Raw genomic sequence first — 19037 nt, forward strand, 5'->3', positions numbered from 1 at the left:
ATGAAAGAACAAAGGAAGTCAGAAAGAAAGGACGTAATGAGAAAGAGAGAGAGAGAGAAGAGAGAAGGCAGGAGGAAGGAAGGAAGCAAAAAGGAAGGAAGGTCAGAAATAAAAGACTCAACAAATGAAGAAAGGCAGACAGGACGGGAGTAAGAAGGAAAGGTTTGTCATTTATTTTTTTACTCTCAACCTGCTGGATTTCTTCCTTCCTTCTTGAGTCAGGGAGAAGAGAAGGAAGGAAGAAGGGGGAAAGAATGACAAAACAAAGGAATGAAACCAGGAAAAAAGGAAAAAGAAATGTAGGGATTCCTGGGGGAAGAAAAAAGGAAGACAAAAGAGATGAAGGAAGGAAGACATGATGAAGGAAGGAAGGAAGGAAGGAAGGAAGGAAAGACATAATGAAGGAAGGAAGGAAGGAAGGAAGGGGAAAGAATGACAAAGGAATAAAACCAGGAAAGAAGAAAAAAGAAATGTAGGGATTCCTGGGGGAAGAAAAAATGAAGGCAAAATAGGTGAAGGAAGGAAGACATAATGGGGGAAGAAAAAAGAAAGGCAAAATAGGTGAAGGAAGGAAGACATAATGGGGGAAGAAAAAAGGAAGGCAAAATAGGTCAAGGAAGGAAGGAAGGAAGGAAGGGAGGAAGGAAGGAAACGATGAAAGAAGGAAGGAAGAAGACATGAGGAAGGAAGGAAGGAAGGAAGGAAGGAAGGAAGGAAGGAAGAAGACAATGAAGGTAAAAAGTAAAGAAGGAAGGACAGAAGAATGAGAGGAAAGAAGATGAGGAAGGAATGAAGAAAGCAAGGGTGGGAGGCTGGAATGAAAGAAGAAAAAGTCAGCGTGTATGAAACAACCGAGGTGGAAGAAAGACATGCAGGAAGAAGAAAGGATGGATTAAAAGGGAACATAGGATGCCAGTGAGAGGAAAGAAGAGAGGAAGGGAAAAAAAAGATTGAGGAAAGGAAGAATAAAGGAGGAAATTCAGAAGGAGGGAATAACGAATGGAAGGAATGAAGGAAGGAAGAGGTGAAGGAAAGAAGAAACAAGCAGACAGGAAGGAAGAAAGGAAAGACCAAAGTCAAGAAGTAAGGGAAGAAGGAAGATAAGAAAAATGGGAGAAAGGAAGGCAGCACAGAAGACCAACCTTCAGCGTGGGTCTCCCTCACGGCGTCTTGGTGGCAACACGGCGCTGGTGGCGACGCCGTCGCCGCGGCAGCGTCGCCCTCCCGGCCGGGCGACAACTCGATGGACGAGAAGGGATGATCCGCCTTGAGGGCCGGCGAGCCGCCGTGCAGCCGCCGCTTACTGCGGGCGATCTCGGCGAAGGACGTGACCCGGGGCGGGGCTGGCGCCGGCTGCGCGGCCCCCTCGCTGAGGCGCACGGGGCAGCTCAGCATGCGCTCCAGAGAGCCCAGGCGGGGCCCCGGCGACTTGTCCAGGTTGCGGTCGTAGCTGCGGGATCGCGGCCGGCCGATGGCGGCGGCGGCGCCCCGCTCGGCCAGCGGAGGCGACACGTTGACGTACACTTGACCTTGGAGGAGGACAGGGGGGGCGTCTGGCTCGTCGACCACGTCATCTTCATCCTCTTCTTCATCATCATCATCATCTTTAGCCATCACATGTCGCTGGAAGAAGAACGTAAACGGCATTTAGGGCCATTTTGAGTCCACCAATCAGGATGCTTCTTCACAAGGTCCACCGTCACCGTGACAACCAGAGTCAAAACGTGCACCTTGCGAAGGCATTGAAGGCAAACGGCACTCTGATTCATTTGGCACAACACATGTTGTCCAAATGTGGTGAACAAGTGTCACGGATGTAAAAATAAACACATCAGTCGAAAACAATCCACTGGCAACCATCATGGGACATGACGAAGAAAAAGCAGAAGCTAATTCTTTTTTCTTGGCTTGCTACGACTCATTTTATATGCCATATTTTGTACATTAAAAAAAATAAAAAATAAAAGACAAGACCTAGCGGGCTTTTAAAAACACATAGACAGGGTAATAAAGTATAATATATTATTTTATTATTCATCAAATAGATGTAAAACAAAACATTGAAAACAAAAAAAAGATACACAATCCTACATATTAGCTAAATATACTAAAGCTAAAAGCTGTGATGAAACTGCAGGTTAGGGCAAATATCATAAACCATAAAATTATTTTTACTGTTTGGTAACCATCGAAGCTACAAAATTTTAAAAAGAAAAAGAAAAAAAAAAGAAAAAAATAATTATTAATAAAAAAAAAAGAACAAATTGGAGTCAAAATCCAAATTCCCATTAAAAAAAATGTAATTCATAATCTGAATTACTAACTGAATTATTAACTAATCTAAATCCAAACTGTCATTCAAAAAAAAAAAAATACAATCAAATCAGCATCAAACTTCGTCATAAAATTAAAGGAATTAAGTAATTAATACAATTTGTATTTAGTTTAATAAAATAAAAATGATTAAAAAAAATCATAAACCAAAAAGCCAACAATTGTTTGTTTAATAAAATCATGTTTTAAAATCTTAATCAAAATTCAAAATCAAAACTAAAAATTTAAACCTGAATTAAAACTCAAAACTAATAAATGAAATTAAAAATAAATAAAAATTGCTTTAGTTTAAAAATATATATTTAAAAAAAATGAAAAACAAAAAAAGATACATATCCTGGTGAGCTAATATAGGCTAAATATGAGCTGGGATGAAACTGCAGTATAGGGCAAATCATAAACCATAAAATTATTTGTATTGTTTGGTAACCATCGAGCTATAGAATATAAAAAGTACATTCACCCCAAAAATATAAAAATTAATTAAAAAAAAGAAAAAAAATCGAAGTCAAAATACAAATTCCTATTTAAAAAATATGGAATTCAAAATCTGAATTAAACTAATTAAATCCAAAATATCATTCAAAAAAAAAAAAACAATAAAATCAGCATCAAACTTGGTCATAAAATTAAAGAAATTAAATGCCTAATAAATTTGTTTTAATAAAATGCTCTTTAAAAAAAAAATCATAAACCAAAAAGTCAACAAAAAGTGTTAATAAAAGCATGTTTTACAATCTTAATCAAAATTCAAAATCAAAACTAAAAATTTGAACCTGAATTAAAACTTAAAATTAAAAACTGAAATAAAAAGAAAATGAAAAATTGCTCTAATCTAAAAACACATTTTAAAAATTGACATCAAAACTGAAAAGCCATGTCTGAATCAAAGTTGAATTAAAAATAAATGAATGAATTGCAAAATACAACAAGAACTCACCCTCATTGAATCGTCATCTTCTCCATCATCTTCCACTTCCTGGTCAGCCCTCTGCCGGAACAGGAAGTACTCGCTGGGCTGCGTGGGGCTGGACGGGCTCCCCCCGCTGTGCTCCTCCGAGCCGCTGTGGACCGACGACCCGGCGGGGCTGGGCGAAGACTGCGACGACAGGTCGCAGGTGACCAGCTTGTAATAATTCTGGGTGGCCACCACCAGGCGGGCTCGACTCTGCAGGCATGACGCCGGCCCGCCCGCGGACCCGCACGGCGGCGGGCAGTAGGCGTTGCAGTTGGCGTCCAGCTCCGAGGCGGCGGCCCGGTGCTCCGCCGAGCAGGAGCAGAACCCGGAGAACCCGGAGAGCGCCGCCGGCTCTCGGCCTGGCGGAGGCTCCGCCGCCGGCGACGTCAGGAGGTCCAAATAGAAGGCGCCCCCGCCGCCGCAAGTCGGGTCTCGCTGCTCAAGCGGGGGCGGGCACTTGGCAGGGCTGTTCAGGTTGCCCGGCTTCTCGTTGTTGGTCTTGTTGTAAATGGCGCTGAAGTTGACCAGCACGCCGTCCGAGCTGTTGCACGACGAGTCGCTGCCGCAGCCTTCGGGGAAGGCGTCGGCCAAGTCCTGCGGGATGTCCCGGGAGACCGTCTTAATAAAGACTAAAATAAAGACTAAAATGAAAAAATAAAAATAACAAAAAAATAAAATAAAATGATAATATAATATAATATAATAAATAAATACAATAATGAAATAAATAATATAAATAATATAAAATATAATAAATAAATAATTATAAAATACATAATAATCAAATAAAATACAATAAAATAAAATAAATAAAAAATAAACAATAAAAGACTAAAATGCTAGATTTATAGTTGACTAAAAATGGACTAAATAAAAACGGGGTGAGGTTGACTAACTGATACAAACAAGCGTAATTGAAAATGGACTAAAACTGAGACTAAATTTTAAAACGGCGGATAAAATTAACACTAAAACAAAGACTAAAAGAAACAAATAAAAAATAAAATAAAATAAAATAAATAAATTAAATAATATAATAAATAAAATAAATATAATAATAAAATACATAATAATATAAAATAAATATAACACATAAATAATAATATAATAAATAATAATAAAATTAAATAAATAAAATAAAATAAAAAAAAACAATTAAAATAAAATAAAATAAATTAACTAAAAAAATAAAGACTAAAATTCTAGATTTATAGTCAGCTAAAAATTGACTAAATAAAAATAGGATGAGATTGACTAACTACGATAAAAACGAACAAGCGTGATTGAAACTCGACTAAAACTGAGACTAAAATTTAAACCGGTGGATAAAATTACCACTAAAATAAAAAAAGAAATGAAAAAATTAAATAAAATAATAAAATAATAAATAATAAAATAATATAATAGATAATATAATAAATAAATATAATAATAAAATAAATAATATAAAATATCAAATGTAATAAATACACAAATAATATTATAATAAGTAATAATAAAATAATAAATAAATTTAAAAAATAAAAAATAAAATGCTAGATTTATAGTCGACTAAAAATGGACTAAATAAAAACGGGATGAGGTTGAAGTATGAAAAAAAAAACGAACAAGCGTGATTGAAACTAGACTAAAACTGAAACAAAATTTTAAAACGGTGGATAAAATTAACATTAAAATAAAGACTAAAATAAAAAAATAAACTAAAAAATAAAATAAACTAATAAAATAATATAAATAATATAATAAAATAATATGAATAGTATAAAATATAATACACATAAATAAATAATATAATAAGTAACAATAAAATAATAAATAAAATAAAAAATATATAATAAACAAGCTAAACAAATAAAGACTAAAATAAAGAATAAAATTCTAGATTTATAGTCGACTAAAAATGGACTAAATAAAAACGGGATGAGGTTGACTAACTAAAAACGAACAAGCGTGATTGAAACTGGACTAAAACTGAGACTAAATTTGAAAACGGCGGATAAAATGAACACTACCGTCTGGGCCAGGGCGCAGCAGGAGCAGTGTTGGGTGGACAAGCCGGACGAGTAGGATCCGGTCTTGCTGCTGGGGCCGCACGGCATGGGATGATCGCCGTCTTCGTCGTCCTCCCACTCGTTCTCGCCGCAGTCCACCGACATGTTGGAGCCGCTGCTGCCGTGCCGCCGCCCCAGCTCCGGTGGCTCAGAGTCATGCAGGTGGAAAGACGGCGCGGCGGCATCAGCGTGGCTGTGGAGGTGGAAGGAGGAGTCCTCGTGGTAGCCGCTCAGGTTGTCCTCGTCATCGTCGTCCTCCTCGTCATCGGTTTTGATCAGAAAGGGGTTCCGACGTAGCGGGTGGCGGCTCCTGGTCTTGACTCGGGGTAAGGTATGAGCCGCCAGCAGTTGCTCGTCGGAGATGCTGGAGGCGAACGAGGAGTCGTCGCTTGCCGTGCTGCCGCCACCCTTCCTGTCAGGCCCCCCGCTGTGGGCGGCGGCCTGGATCAGGCTGCTGTAGAGCAGCGCCTCCCTCTGGAGGACGTCCCGCTCGGGGAGGGAGGTGGTGCGGCTCAGGCCCAGGTTCTCCGGGGGGCTGAACGGGTTGCTCCTCTTCAGAGAGCCGGATCCGACGCCGCAGAGCCCCTGGCCCCGCCCCGACACCTGGCAGTGCACCAGCGGGATGTGGTGCACGATAAGGGTCTCGCCGGACAACTTCGGGGGGTGGTTCATGGCTGAGGAGGAGCCCGGTTGGGACTAAAAGGTGAGCGTGCGGCACGTTGACACTCGGGTTCAACGCCGGCAGGCCGGATGCAGCTCAGGGGGCACCGCCGGAGACGTGGAAGGAGAGGTCGGGGCGGTCGGGGGCGTGGTCAGAGTGGCACACCAAGTCGTAGACAGAATGAGACATCTGGAGACACAAACAAAGACGACGGGTTAGTATTTATAGATTCAAATTTATTTTTGTCACCACAGTGAACTCAACCGGATCCAGTTTTAACTAGTCAAAGATTCAACAAGTTTCACATGTCAACGAGTCACGACATTCAATTAGTCAAACTTGTCACCTAATAAACGATCTGCACGAACACATTTAACAAGACTAAGTGAAATTTCTAGAGAAATTGCATGGGAATGCTGAAAGCTGAATGCTTATGAAGGAAATTGAAGGATAAATTATGTGAAAATTACATAGTAATTAACTATTAATTATAGGGGTGTGAATTGCCTAGTACCTGACGATTCGATTCGTATCACGATTCACAGGTCACGATTCGATTCGATACCGATTAATCCCGATACGAATTTATAAGTCGATTGTTGCGATTTTTTTTCATTCAAATTTAGAAAATACTAATCAGTAAGCTTGTAGAGTGTAAGATTTATATGAAAATGTATTATTTATTTATCTTATAGAGGTTGTAATCTGTTTCATGTTTGAACAGCATTAAAATAAAATATTAAGGCTTAATGTTCCGTTCATATAACATTCTTCCATGCTCAAGGTGTGAATCCTAACCCGAAGTCAGACGTTTTGTTGAATATTTTTCCATTAAAAATGGAAGTTTAAAAATCGATTCACACAAAAAAAAAAAAAAAAAAAAAGGCAATAATGATAAGACGTTGAATCCGTTGAATCCGAATACCGAATGAACAATTCTGAGCTTTAAAAAAAAAAAATAAAAATAAAAAAAAAAAAAATAAAAAAATCGATTTTTTTTTATTGAATCGATTCGAGAATCGCGCGATGTAGTATCGCGATATATCGCCGAATCGATTTTTTTTAACACCCCTAATTAATTATTAGTAATAGTAGTAGTATTACTAACAATTATGAAGTAGTAACTTGTAGTTAAATCACAAATAAAAACCCATCTATCCATTCTAAGTCAGTAGTTAGCAGTAGTCACCTACCATAAATTACTAATATAGTAAAGTTTTTTCATTTATCTATTTATAAGCAATGCCTATACTCCTCTTTTACATCTTGTGGTGCTGGGGCTGAAGAAAAAAGGGATTTTCAGTAGGGATGGGCGAGTACCGATTCCAGCCTTTTTTCAAGTACTCGTGACGCAGACGAGTACAAGCGACCGATGGCAGAGGGGGAAGACGTTAAGTGAGTCCTCCTTGCCTGTAACTGGCGCTAGCTTGCAGCAGTTTTTCACCAAAACTTCACCGGTTTGGAAATACTTCAATGGTATCTGTATCGGTGAGTACTGAGGGTTTGAGTATCGGTATCGGCATCGGTCTAAAAAAAAAAGCGGTATCGAACATCCCTAATTTTCAGCAAACTTCAACTAAAATCAGCACAAAAAAATAAATATAGGATGCCCTGTCAGTCTACTTGTCACAAAACACAACTCCTCGTCCAATCAGATGGCACCTTAAAGTCCCGTCACTTCAGCAGCGTTCCATTCATTCATTGAAATTTCGAACGGTGTAAATCGGAAGCATTATGTTGAGTTGTCTGATGGCAAAAAAGTGAGGAGAATAAAATGCTATAATAAAGAATCAGCATTCCCACAATAATCGTCTGTGATAATAATAATAATCCTTCTGGGGTACCTGCTTAGTGCTGAGTAGAGAGACTATCCCATATGAATGGATTCAAATTCATGTTTCAAATAAAGATTCTAAGTCTTAAACTTTGCTTATAACCTTCAATGGATTACGGTAAGATGAATTGTATTAATCTTATTAAGTCAGTCTTGAGGATTGTAAATTGCTTCACTCTCTGTGTGTGTGTGTTTTTTTTAAGTGGTCTCATATCTAATGAGTGAGATTATTAACAAAAAACATACAGCGTCATTGACATCAAGTAGCACATCTAGTGCACATCATGGGTCAAATTGTTGCACTTTGACTACTCACACACATCAACTAGTTGCACAGGTCTACTAGTCAAATTTGCCAACTAGTCATTGGACGAGTAAACTAGTTGCATGTCCAGTTCACGACTTAACTATTCATGCGGGTCAACCAGGCAGCCGCAAGTGTCAAATAAATTAAAACTTCAGCAAAAAGCAGATCCTTCTTTACTGATCTGTCTGATTCGCACGTGGCCCTCTTTGCGAGAGGACAGTCCCTCTTACATCACTGCGGATGTGCTTCCAGGAAAAAGGAGCAGAGTGGGATGGGGGCCAAGTCAACCCCACCCGCCACCGGCCCCACAACCCCCAAACAGGGATTCCATGAATAGCACTCCCACTTGGTGTGCGTGCACCAATGCAGAGCTAACAGATGCTAAAAGGCGGATGCTAAATGTCAAAATACATACGGTAACTGAACTAATTTGGCTATCACTGTGTTGACTAGCACTTAGCAACACTCAACAAGCAATTAACTGCACCCATAACCTAGACACAAATAACTCAAAAGTCACCTAGTCACAATTATCCAAAAATCGCACACAAAATGAAAACATCAAGTTGTTGTACATGACAACTAGTCATACATGTCAACTAATAACTAGTTAACGAATCAAACTCGTGAGCTAGTTATATGTCAATTACACAGGCACAACTTGTCTGTCAGTGGGTCCTATTTAGTATGTTAACTACTATGCAACTAGTCTCTCTTGTCAACCAGTTGTATTAATCAACTAGTCTCTCGTCAGCTAGTTGTCCTTGTCAATTAGTCTCTCTCATCAACCGCTTGTACTCGTCAACAAATCTTTTTTGCCAATCAGTCATCCTAATCAACTAGTCTCTCCTGACAGCCAGTTGCACAAATTGACTCGTAACTTTTGTCAACTATTCTCTCTTGTCAACCAGCTGGCCCCATCAACTTGTCTAGTCTCTCATCAACCAGTCCCTCTCGTTAACCAGTCCCACTCGTCAAGAAATCTTTCTTATCATGTCAATCATTTGTTCTTGTTCACTAGTTTTGTCAACCAGTATCAGTCGTCAACTAATCTTACTCATCAACATATCAACTCTTCTCTCTTGTTAACTAGCTTTTCTTGACAACCAGTCAAACTTACCAATTTGTCTTTCTTATTTATTGCTCTTTTTTTGTCAACTCTATTTATCAACAAGTCTCTGCGTCCAACCCACCACAGTCACACAATCACACTCATCAACTAGTTGTATTTAGTGTCAACTAGCAACAAGCGACTCACTGGTCTAAAGATGCCCATGACCTGGATGGATATCTCCCAAATGACTTTGGGTTTGGTTCCCAAACCTGATTGTGCATCTAAAGTAGATTAGCTTAGCAAGGGTTACATAAGAGTTGACCGCCGTCGTCACTATCTGTCTGCCATGAGCTAGCGTCTTGGGTTAACATGACTGTGTGACTAGTGGACAACAAGGTTGTCTGGGCAACATGCTGCAGCTGTAGGAAGCTATTCATAGACATACAACAGGCCTTGCTGTGTGACACACACGCATGCACACAAAATAGCAAGTATGCACATCCGGTCAGTGCAGACTGCCGCTTACGTAACGTGAGGAGAAACGTTTCAAAAGGCAAGCAGACACTAAAAGCATCTTTTCCCTGTCTGCAGGATAGCCGCTTGAAAATATTCACAGATGACGCGTCAGCTTGTCACATATATTACCGTGCCTAGTTGTCATCTAGTGATCGGTTACGGATCGCACACGGTAACGTCAACCGGCGAGAACTAGTAGCACTATTCCTCTAGTCACACTTGTTGACAACTAGTCCCCCATGCCAGCTAAACAGACAAGTCAACTAGTCACCCTAATGGGACTAGTTGTCACACATGCCAACAACTAGTAATACACGTCACAACCATTTGCAACGCATGCATCGGACAGTTGCACAGTGCTTATTAACTATTTACACTAGTTACTCTGGCAACTCGGTATCAGCTATCAGCAGTTATTGATCAGTCACACTAGTCATTCTTGTCGACTAGTCACTTAGTTAGACTGGTCACACTAGTCACTTTTGTAAACTATTCACACTCATCTGTCTCGATCAACTAGTCACACGCGTCAAGTCGTACTGGCCACCCTCACGTCGACTAGCCACTCTGGTTACTCTACCACAACAAGCCACCAACTAGGCGAACTGGTCTCACTTGCTAGTTAGTTACACACATTAACTAGTCACACTAATAACACTTTTTGACCTATAACAGTCAGACTATTCACTCTCATGTCAACTAGAAACGCTCAAGTTATTAGTTGGACTGGACACTTTCATCAACTAGTTACAATGATCACTCACCAAGTAGTTGGCATTTGTCAACTATCCATACACTGGTCACTCATCAACTACTCACATTCGTCAATTAGGTGAACCAATCCCTCTAGTCAGCTAGTCATGCTCATCAACTAATTGCACTGGTCAGTCTCTCTCATCAACTACTCTCTTAAACTAATAGGATTGGTCATTATTGTCAACAAGTGACACTGGTCACACTTCAAATAGTTACAGTGGTCAAATCAAGAACTAATTTCCCAGATTCACCAGTCGTATTGGTCAACTAGTTGTAGTAGTCATGTTGCGTTTACATAACGAGGAAGTGACATAATGCTGCAGTTCAAGTGTCAAGGTACACATATCAGCAGGTATTAACCTACATCTACATCACACTCCTCTATTTATGTCCAACAAGGAACGTCCGCAAGATTCACTTACAAACATGTGGGTAACTATGCGTCCGGCCTGACTTCAAAATAAAATACGATAACGACATCACTCTAACACTCAGTTTTTAAAGCTCGGTCAATTGTAGTTAATAACGTGTAGAAAATATATATAATATAGTTAATGTCAGTAACAGTTATTAAAATACTGGTATTGCGTCAGAAACTGAGATAGACTTTTATTTTCAAGGATAACAGCGGAAATGGTATTCAATACTTCCGTGTACCTTGACGGTTGTTTGTTTCTGTCACACCGGGATCAATATGTGATCAAATAAGAGTCTTGGGCCTCTAGGTGCGTCATTCATCGAATCCTGTAATAAAATATAAACTGATAACACTTTGTTTACGCCTAAGAATCTCTTGACAATGCGTAAAAGCATGCAATAAATGACGTTATCGGCAATACTGGCACAAACGTTCTTTTGTGTCAATGCGATAAAAATCGCACAACAAAATGCACGCCAGCAACAGAACCGAACTCTGCAGAGAAACAGAACGCGACGTCTTTCACGACAAACGATGTCAGATCAAGCGAGAGGAAAATATGGATGAATGTGGAGAAAAGGACGTTTAAGGAGGAGGCTGTCAAAGAGGCGTCGTCGGTTCGGTACGAATGAGCCGACAAGCCTGCTGGGCCGAACCGCCCCGAACGCCCGCTTCGCTAACCCCGACGACGACAGCTAGGATAAATGAGAAAAAAAAAAATAACCATTCACCTTGTCCTGGGTGCTCCTCCGTGAAACGGAAGGGTCTGTGTCCCTGCACTGGGATTTCACGAGCGTGCGTGTGCGTGTGCCCGCGAGACGAGGACCACCAAGAAGAAGCTTCTGCTTCTTGTGGACTCGGCGGACAAAACAAGCTGCGCATGCGCGGGGATGAGCCTGGCTTATCTAACCCGCACCATGACGTCCACTTGTTGCCTTTACAAGTTGCCATATAGCCTATTATTTGTATTGTCATTAATAATAATAATAATAATAATAACAACGTCAAGTGAGAGACGTTACTTAAAACATACAAGAGTCAATTAAAAAAAATGGCGGTTTCTAGAATGTTCCATTTTGATGTGTTCGCCTATCTACGTTGTCAGTTGTCAGTCGCCGAGTCACACTTGGTTCTATTTCTGATGGACCGACAAAATTAAAAAGAAAAAAAGGGGGATACAGTTGTTGCTACAGCGTGTATGTAAAAAAAAAAAAAAAGCAATTCGTGCGTGATACAGTACTGACAGGTGAGTTAGAGCCATTTTCTGTTTTTCGCCACTAGATGGAGACATATGACAGTAAATGTAAAATACAATGTAAACAAGTGTTAAACACGTGCGAGCTCACAGATCATTATATACTTTCAGTCAATGGCATATTTGCGTCAGTCATTTTTTAATGAGAGAAGGAAAAAATTGGGTGAAAACAAATGCTATTACACATTTATAATTAATGACATTAATTTGTGTGATGACACTGATCATGTTAATTGTTTCTCAGGTAAATATCGCTATGCAACACTTTTTTTTTTTTTTTAATAAAGCTCCTCTCGTGTCTACATTTTCAAATGATTACTTCTACAACATTCCTAGAAAATCACGATGTCCCATCACCAGTGAGCTATTTTCAGAACAGCCCCTTCGGTTCGAATATTGAATATTTATGAGTCGAAATATTGAATTTTATGCTAATGTTGATTTGTTGTGATTGTATTGTATTGCTGTTAATGTTTTATGTTATGTTTTTTTTGTGTGTGTTTCTGTAAAGCTCTTTGTGGCAGCTCAGACTTTTTGAAAGCGCTATATAATTAAAGTTGACTTGACTTGCCATATGTGGTAACTTAATAAGTCATTGTAATGTCTTTTATAAGACCATATATGGTAACATTATCCGACTATGGAAGCTATAGGATCATATATGTATGTGTAGCAATTTTATAGGACCATGCGTGGCAAATCTACATGACTATACCGTAAAAAAAATCAAATCAAATCAAATCAAATCAAAATAAACCCCACACATCTGATCTCACATGCATGTGTTGTGGATTAATGATAACAATGAAAACACAATTTTTTATACAATTTAAAAAGTATAACAGCATAGGTTAGGTCTTAATGACTTTGTTTCCAAACGCACTAAAGCAGAAAAAAAATATTGAAAATGCAAATGCCGAAATAAGTCGACATTCCAAATCTCGAGCAGCGCGCCGTCCTTGAACGCAGCACAAGAGCCGCCCCAGCTCGTCGGATTTGATCCTCCTTTTTAATTCGTTTGCGCGTGTGTGGGCGCGCGCGCGTCACACACACACGGTGGCAGACAGACAGCCAGTCGTACCTGGGACAGCCGAGACCAGACAAACAGGGCAGCAAGAAGACGGGAATCATGTCCATTTTTTTTGTCCGATTTGCACTCCACGCTGAGTGGCGGGACTCGAACCTGTGTGGAGGCTGTGAAAGTGCAACAAGTGACTGAAGTGTGGAACTCTCCAAAACATCCCGCTGCAATGTCGCTGCTGTGTGTCCGAGGTGAGTGCATGTCCATCTGTTTCAATTAATCGTTATAATGCAGTGCTCGTATCTGCTAATTGTAACGAAAACTCTGATTGTCCTTCAAGTGTTCCACCTGTCCAATTTAGAGGTGTGATTCTCGTCATAAAATAGGACACCACACGTTTCTGTGTTACTGTATAACCACCCATCCATTTTCCTGACCGCTTATTCCTCACAAGGGTGGGTGCTGGAGCCTATCTCAGCCGGCTCTGGGCAGCAGGCGGGGGACACCCTGGACTGGTTGCCAGCCAATCGCAGGGCACACAGAGACGAACAACCATCCACACTCACAAACACATCAAGGGACAATTCGGAGCGCCCAATTAACCTGCCATGCATGTCTTTGGACCGGAGTACCCGGAGAAGACCCACGCGGGCACGGGGAGAACATGCAAACTCCACCCAGGAGTACTATACTATACTATATAACTAGCCTACTATATTTACTAGGGGTGTTAAAAAAAATCGATTCGGCGATATATCGCGATACTACATCGCGCGATTCTCGAATCGATTCAATAATCAGCAGAATCGATTTTTTTATTTTATTTTATTTTTTTTAATTTTTTTTAGGATTCACACCTTGAGCATGGAAGAATGTTATATGAACGGCACATTAAGCCTTAATATTTTTATTTTAATGCTGTTCAAATGTGAAACAGATTGCAAACTGTTTATGTACAGTGGCTCACGGTTATAAGCCTCAAGTTTTAGATAAATATATTCATACAAATCTTACAGTGTACATGTACAAATTTACTGATAGTATTTTCTAAATTTGAATGAAAAAAAATCGCAACAATCGACTTATAAATTCGTATCGGGATTAATCGGTATCGAATCGTGACCATTCGTATCGGGATTAATCGGTATCGAATCGAATCGTGACCTGTGAATCGTGATACGAATCGAATCGTCAGGTACTAGGCAATTCACACCCCTAATATTTACTATTAAAAGTATTATTGCTGTCGAGTCCTCGTGTGTTTACCATAATTTATAGTTCATTTTTTGTTGCTGAATATTTGGCTACATGTTTATTGATACATATTTACGTTAAAACAAAAATAAAAAAATAAAAATAAAACTTCTCACACTGTGAAAAATGTTGAGAAAATACACTAATGTTCACTAGTCGATAGCCATCATTCTTTAACTCATTCACTGCCATTGACGGAAAAAGACGTCAAATGATGCATTTTTTATGCTGGTCTGGCAATGAATGTGTTAAATCTGCTTATCACACTTATTCAATAAAACAAAAATAAAGTAAAACTACTGGCATTGGTGCTTCACAGTTGTGTAATTAATCACAAATCTGCAGTTTGAATGGTCATTTTCATGCTCGTATTCATGATGCTTTTGGCTGTATGGTAGTTTAGTTATGTGAAATTAGGTTAGTTATGTCCTTATCGGTACACTTATGATAAAACAAAAATAAAGAAAAACTTTGCACGCTTCACACCTGACAGAAATTAGGGTTAACCCTAACACTCGGGAATAGTAGGAATGCATAATTCCTAAATTAATAAACAGTATAAATGTGCCATTTGAAATTGAATTGTTATTTTCACGCTCGTAGGATGTATGCCAGTTACATTTTCTGCTACTTAAGCAGTTAGTTGCTATATTTTAAATTGTATAAATTAAATTGTGTACAGTGTTCCCTCGTTTTTCCAATTTACATTGTTCAAAATTCAACTTGCTTAAAAAATTCACGCCTCCAGGGGTATATGTTGTGTGATTCCACATCACTTACAGTATTTGCACAATTTAACATTTAATATCAACTTTTCCCCATTCATTTTCAATGGGACAGACATTGAACATATTCCAAGTATCACTTTCCACACCCACTTCCATACATATAACTTATCATCATTACCAGGTGTCTGATACTGCTCGGTGGCACAGTTGGTAAAGTGCATTGCCCTGTTACCAATAATTTCATAATTTAGCTTTCAATTTACTTCATAAACATCCCACATGCATTCAAAATCCTAATATTCCGATTTCAGCACTCCCACGCAATTTCTCCAGAAATTGCTCTTAGTCTAGTTAACTTTATGTTTTACATTTATTATAAAAGTTTTAATGCTCTAAAACCCCTCACCTCAGTTTATACATTTTTGTCATCAAGGCATTTACATTTTTTCCCCACATTCCTCTCTCGTTTAAACATTCTCAATGTTCAAACCTTAACACATTTTATAAACTAGATAAATTGGTGTTAAAAAAAAAAAAAAAAAAAAAGCAAAATTGCACACAAATAATCCACGAAACAGCGAGACCGCAAAAAGTGAACCGCATTATAGCGAGGGAACACTGTATTGTTTATGGTGGAGCCTACTCAGTGTTGTACAGTTTAAATTGAGTATTAGTTGGGGGAAAAAAAGCTAAAGAAAAAGCACAATTGTGATGTAACAATCCTTCCCATTGGTGCATTTTCCACACCTGGACACACAAAACAGGTTTGTGCTGCCTACACGCATATGCACGTGCGCGCACACGTGCACACACACACACACACACACAAAGAAAAGTGTGCTTTCATTGATGCGTAAACACAACGCTTGCTAACATAATTAGCATTTACTGGCTAACGATTACCGTGAGAATTTCTTATGTGAAAAATGCTCTGAAATCTAATGAAATCTGACCCAATTTAACCCCTTTTTGAAGTTATAAAGTTTTTCAAATGGTCTACAAGACCAGAGTGAGCTGGCGGCGTTTTTCATGTTGTCGCTTTGTCATCTGTGGACACACGTTTGTCAGTTTTGTGCGATTGATGCCTGAGGCAGGATCGCTGCAAACTCGTCTGTTATGAGAGATTGCAGCTGGGTCCGGTTTTGGATCAATAAAATGTGTATTGTGTACATCTTCAGAGTGAGTGTCTGATACGCAATTATAGCATGCTTTCAACATGTGTCAAATGTTTCCTTGTGGAGACAAAGAAAGTCAATCTTGACAAACCAGAAGAACTGCATCGTTAACACTTTATCTTCCCTCTTCCTCCGGCTTCTCAGGTCTGGGGGACCCTTAAAAAAAAAAATTCTAATTAACTCATTCACTCCCAGCCAGTTTTACTGAACCAACTCCCTTCACAGCTGTTTTACTGGATTTTGACTGATTTTGCAAGTCCCATAGAATATTGTGTTCTATTACTATAAAAACTTGGAACCTACCAAAAGAAAGATTAATCTCTTCTTCCGTTTTGCAGAAATTAGCATTAGAAGATAGCTAAGTTTCATCATCATTCACATTCCTGTTGAAAACATTGGAAAAAAGAGCTTGTTGCAACATTTCTGATCTTTTATACTCTGCTGCCACTTGCTGGCCCTTTTTTTGTAATAATTACAATTGCTTTAAGCCATTTCATGTCAGAAGCTGCGTCAAAGCCTTCTGTTTGATCTTGCATTAAAAACATGAAAAACGTATAAATAAATTTTTGGGAGTGAAGAACAAAGTATTAAAAACATATTTACAGATTTTTGTGTTTGAATGAGTTAAACTAAAAATTAAGTACGCATGGTGGTGTACTTAAGTTCCTCTATATGTGTCATTGCAATTTTCAATTAAATCAGATAGGAAAAGTCAGAAATTTTAGGATTACTCACAGAAAATGTCCTTAATTTTTTACTTGCAGTTACAGAAGAATAAAAAAAATAAAAAAAAGCAGGAAGTGGCAGGTGAGAAAAGGAAGTGACCACCAGGAAGTGAGGTCACAGCGGGATGAAATAAACAAGGAAGTAAGCTTCATGCGCGGTGGGAGAGGGTGAGCGGGTAATCCCTTGGCCATCTGCTGTTGTTGTGTGTGCGTGGGTTGGAATGTGGAGCTCACATGGGCTGGGTCCTCTCATGACAATGCCACTTCCTGATCATCAAAGTCATCAGTGATGTCATTCCAGCATCACTGTTTTACAGACGACCATGAAGGGGTCTTGAGGATGTTCGTGACAGCTGGTTTTCCAAAAGCTGATGATGCTAAAAATAAATTCCTGACAGTCTGACTTTCTGTCAGGACCAAATACAATAAATATATATATATATATATATATATATATATATATATATATATATATATGCCCTGCGATTGGTTGGCAACCAGTCCAGGGTGTCCCCCGCCTACTGCCCAGAGCCAGCTGAGATAGGCGACAGCAGCCCCCGCGACCCTTGTGAGGAATAAGCGGTCAAGAAAATGGATGGATATATATATATATATAAATTAAAAAAGTGGATCTTTTTGTAGGGCAGTAACCCACCACCATCAAATGTCCATCTTTTCTAAAGCCCAATCTTTGCATGACTTGCTTAGCATAGCGTGCACGCATTAAAGAATATGACATCATAATTCTCTGGCCATTTAATCCCATGCATGACTCATCACATGATCAGATTACGGTTATTCCCTCTCTCTTTTTTTTTTTTTTTTTTTTTTTAATTTGACAAAGCTTAGAGGGTCCATACTTGTTGACTTTTTGCGAAATGGTCCTACGGCTCAATGTGGTCTGCCAGTTAGCATGCCGGTTAGCTTGCCCGTTAGCCTCGGTGTGGTGCTTAAAGGCATTATCCTGTCAGGATTATCTGTTTGCAAACGCTGGCCCGCTGTCACACAATCGCAAGCACGTGCGCACTTGTGACCCCACCTTCTAATCGCACCGTGGCCCAAAGCCACGCTGACCTTTGATGCCCACGAGATGTCTGACTCAATTTTGATGGCCAGTAGGCAGCGCCACAGACTTCGCCTACAAACGATTAATTTGTTTACTGACCTGGCCACTTACCTACCAATTGACCATAACTTCATTTTAATCTCAACAATTACTTACTGATGAACTGACCATACCAAGCTACCAACTACCAACTTTCCTGTCTACATAACTGATGCTACCTACCTAGCTACTTCGCTACTAGTAGCTACTGTTGCTAGCTTCGTGTTAATTTTGTCTGCCATTTTTAAATTTAGTCTCAGTTTTAGTCCAATTTCAGGCATGCTTGTTAGTTTTTAATCACAATTAGTCAACCTCATTCCATTTTTATTTCGTCAATTTTAGTCGAATGATAAATCTAGCATTATAGTCTTATTTTAGTACAAGAAATCGTAATTTTATTCATCTCGTTTTAGCCAACAAAAACTGTCAACGTTTTAGTCTAGTTTTAGTCAGGACAACCATTTGCACCTGTGTAAATTTTTCTTTGTCAGCAGATTATATTGACCTTTTTTTGGATCTAAAACTATTTCACATAAAATGTTCTCATCTTTTTGATGAAAAACAACTTCAACACACAATTACAATTGCTACTATGGCTCCATACTATGAGCTAGTAAGTTAGCCAGCATTAGTTAGCAGTCGCATTAACATTGTTGGAACGTTATAGCCGTTTGATTAATGTTAAGTTATAACTATAATTTACTTTTCTTTAACCTTTCATTATGAATCCACCTCCTGTCTTCCCGTGTTTGTCCTTTGTCACATGACAATGTCACGGTGACAGATTAACAGAGACAAGATTTTACAAAATCATATAATTTTTGTCTTGTTTTTGTTCATGAACTGAAATGTCCATATATTTTAGTCCAGTTTTTATTTAGTGAA

The 19037-nt window shown here is 39.1% G+C and overlaps 2 protein-coding genes across 3 annotated transcripts in view; one reads left to right on the plus strand and one right to left on the minus strand.

The window, feature by feature from the left end:
- rusc2 (RUN and SH3 domain containing 2) overlaps positions 1-11769 on the minus strand; it is a 34948-nt gene extending 23179 nt beyond the window's left edge. For both annotated transcript variants that reach the window (XM_077521943.1, XM_077521942.1), the window contains exons 1-4: positions 11621-11769; positions 5305-6193; positions 3275-3886; positions 1143-1623 (exon numbers count right to left, since the gene is read on the minus strand). In XM_077521943.1, coding sequence (XP_077378069.1) covers positions 1143-1623; positions 3275-3886; positions 5305-6015 — 1804 coding nt within the window. In that variant the 5' untranslated portion in view covers positions 6016-6193; positions 11621-11769. The remainder of the gene's footprint in view (positions 1-1142; positions 1624-3274; positions 3887-5304; positions 6194-11620) is intronic.
- A 1425-nt stretch (positions 11770-13194) lies between these two features.
- The window catches only part of LOC144019770 (uncharacterized), an 83620-nt gene continuing 77777 nt past the window's right edge, over positions 13195-19037 (plus strand). Inside the window, exon 1 of the mRNA XM_077523030.1 lies at positions 13195-13416. Within this exon, the coding sequence (XP_077379156.1) occupies positions 13395-13416 (22 nt within the window). The 5' untranslated portion in view covers positions 13195-13394. The remainder of the gene's footprint in view (positions 13417-19037) is intronic.

The sequence above is a fragment of the Festucalex cinctus genome, chromosome 5 (assembly GCF_051991245.1).
Source record: "Festucalex cinctus isolate MCC-2025b chromosome 5, RoL_Fcin_1.0, whole genome shotgun sequence".
Classification (NCBI taxonomy): domain Eukaryota; kingdom Metazoa; phylum Chordata; class Actinopteri; order Syngnathiformes; family Syngnathidae; genus Festucalex; species Festucalex cinctus.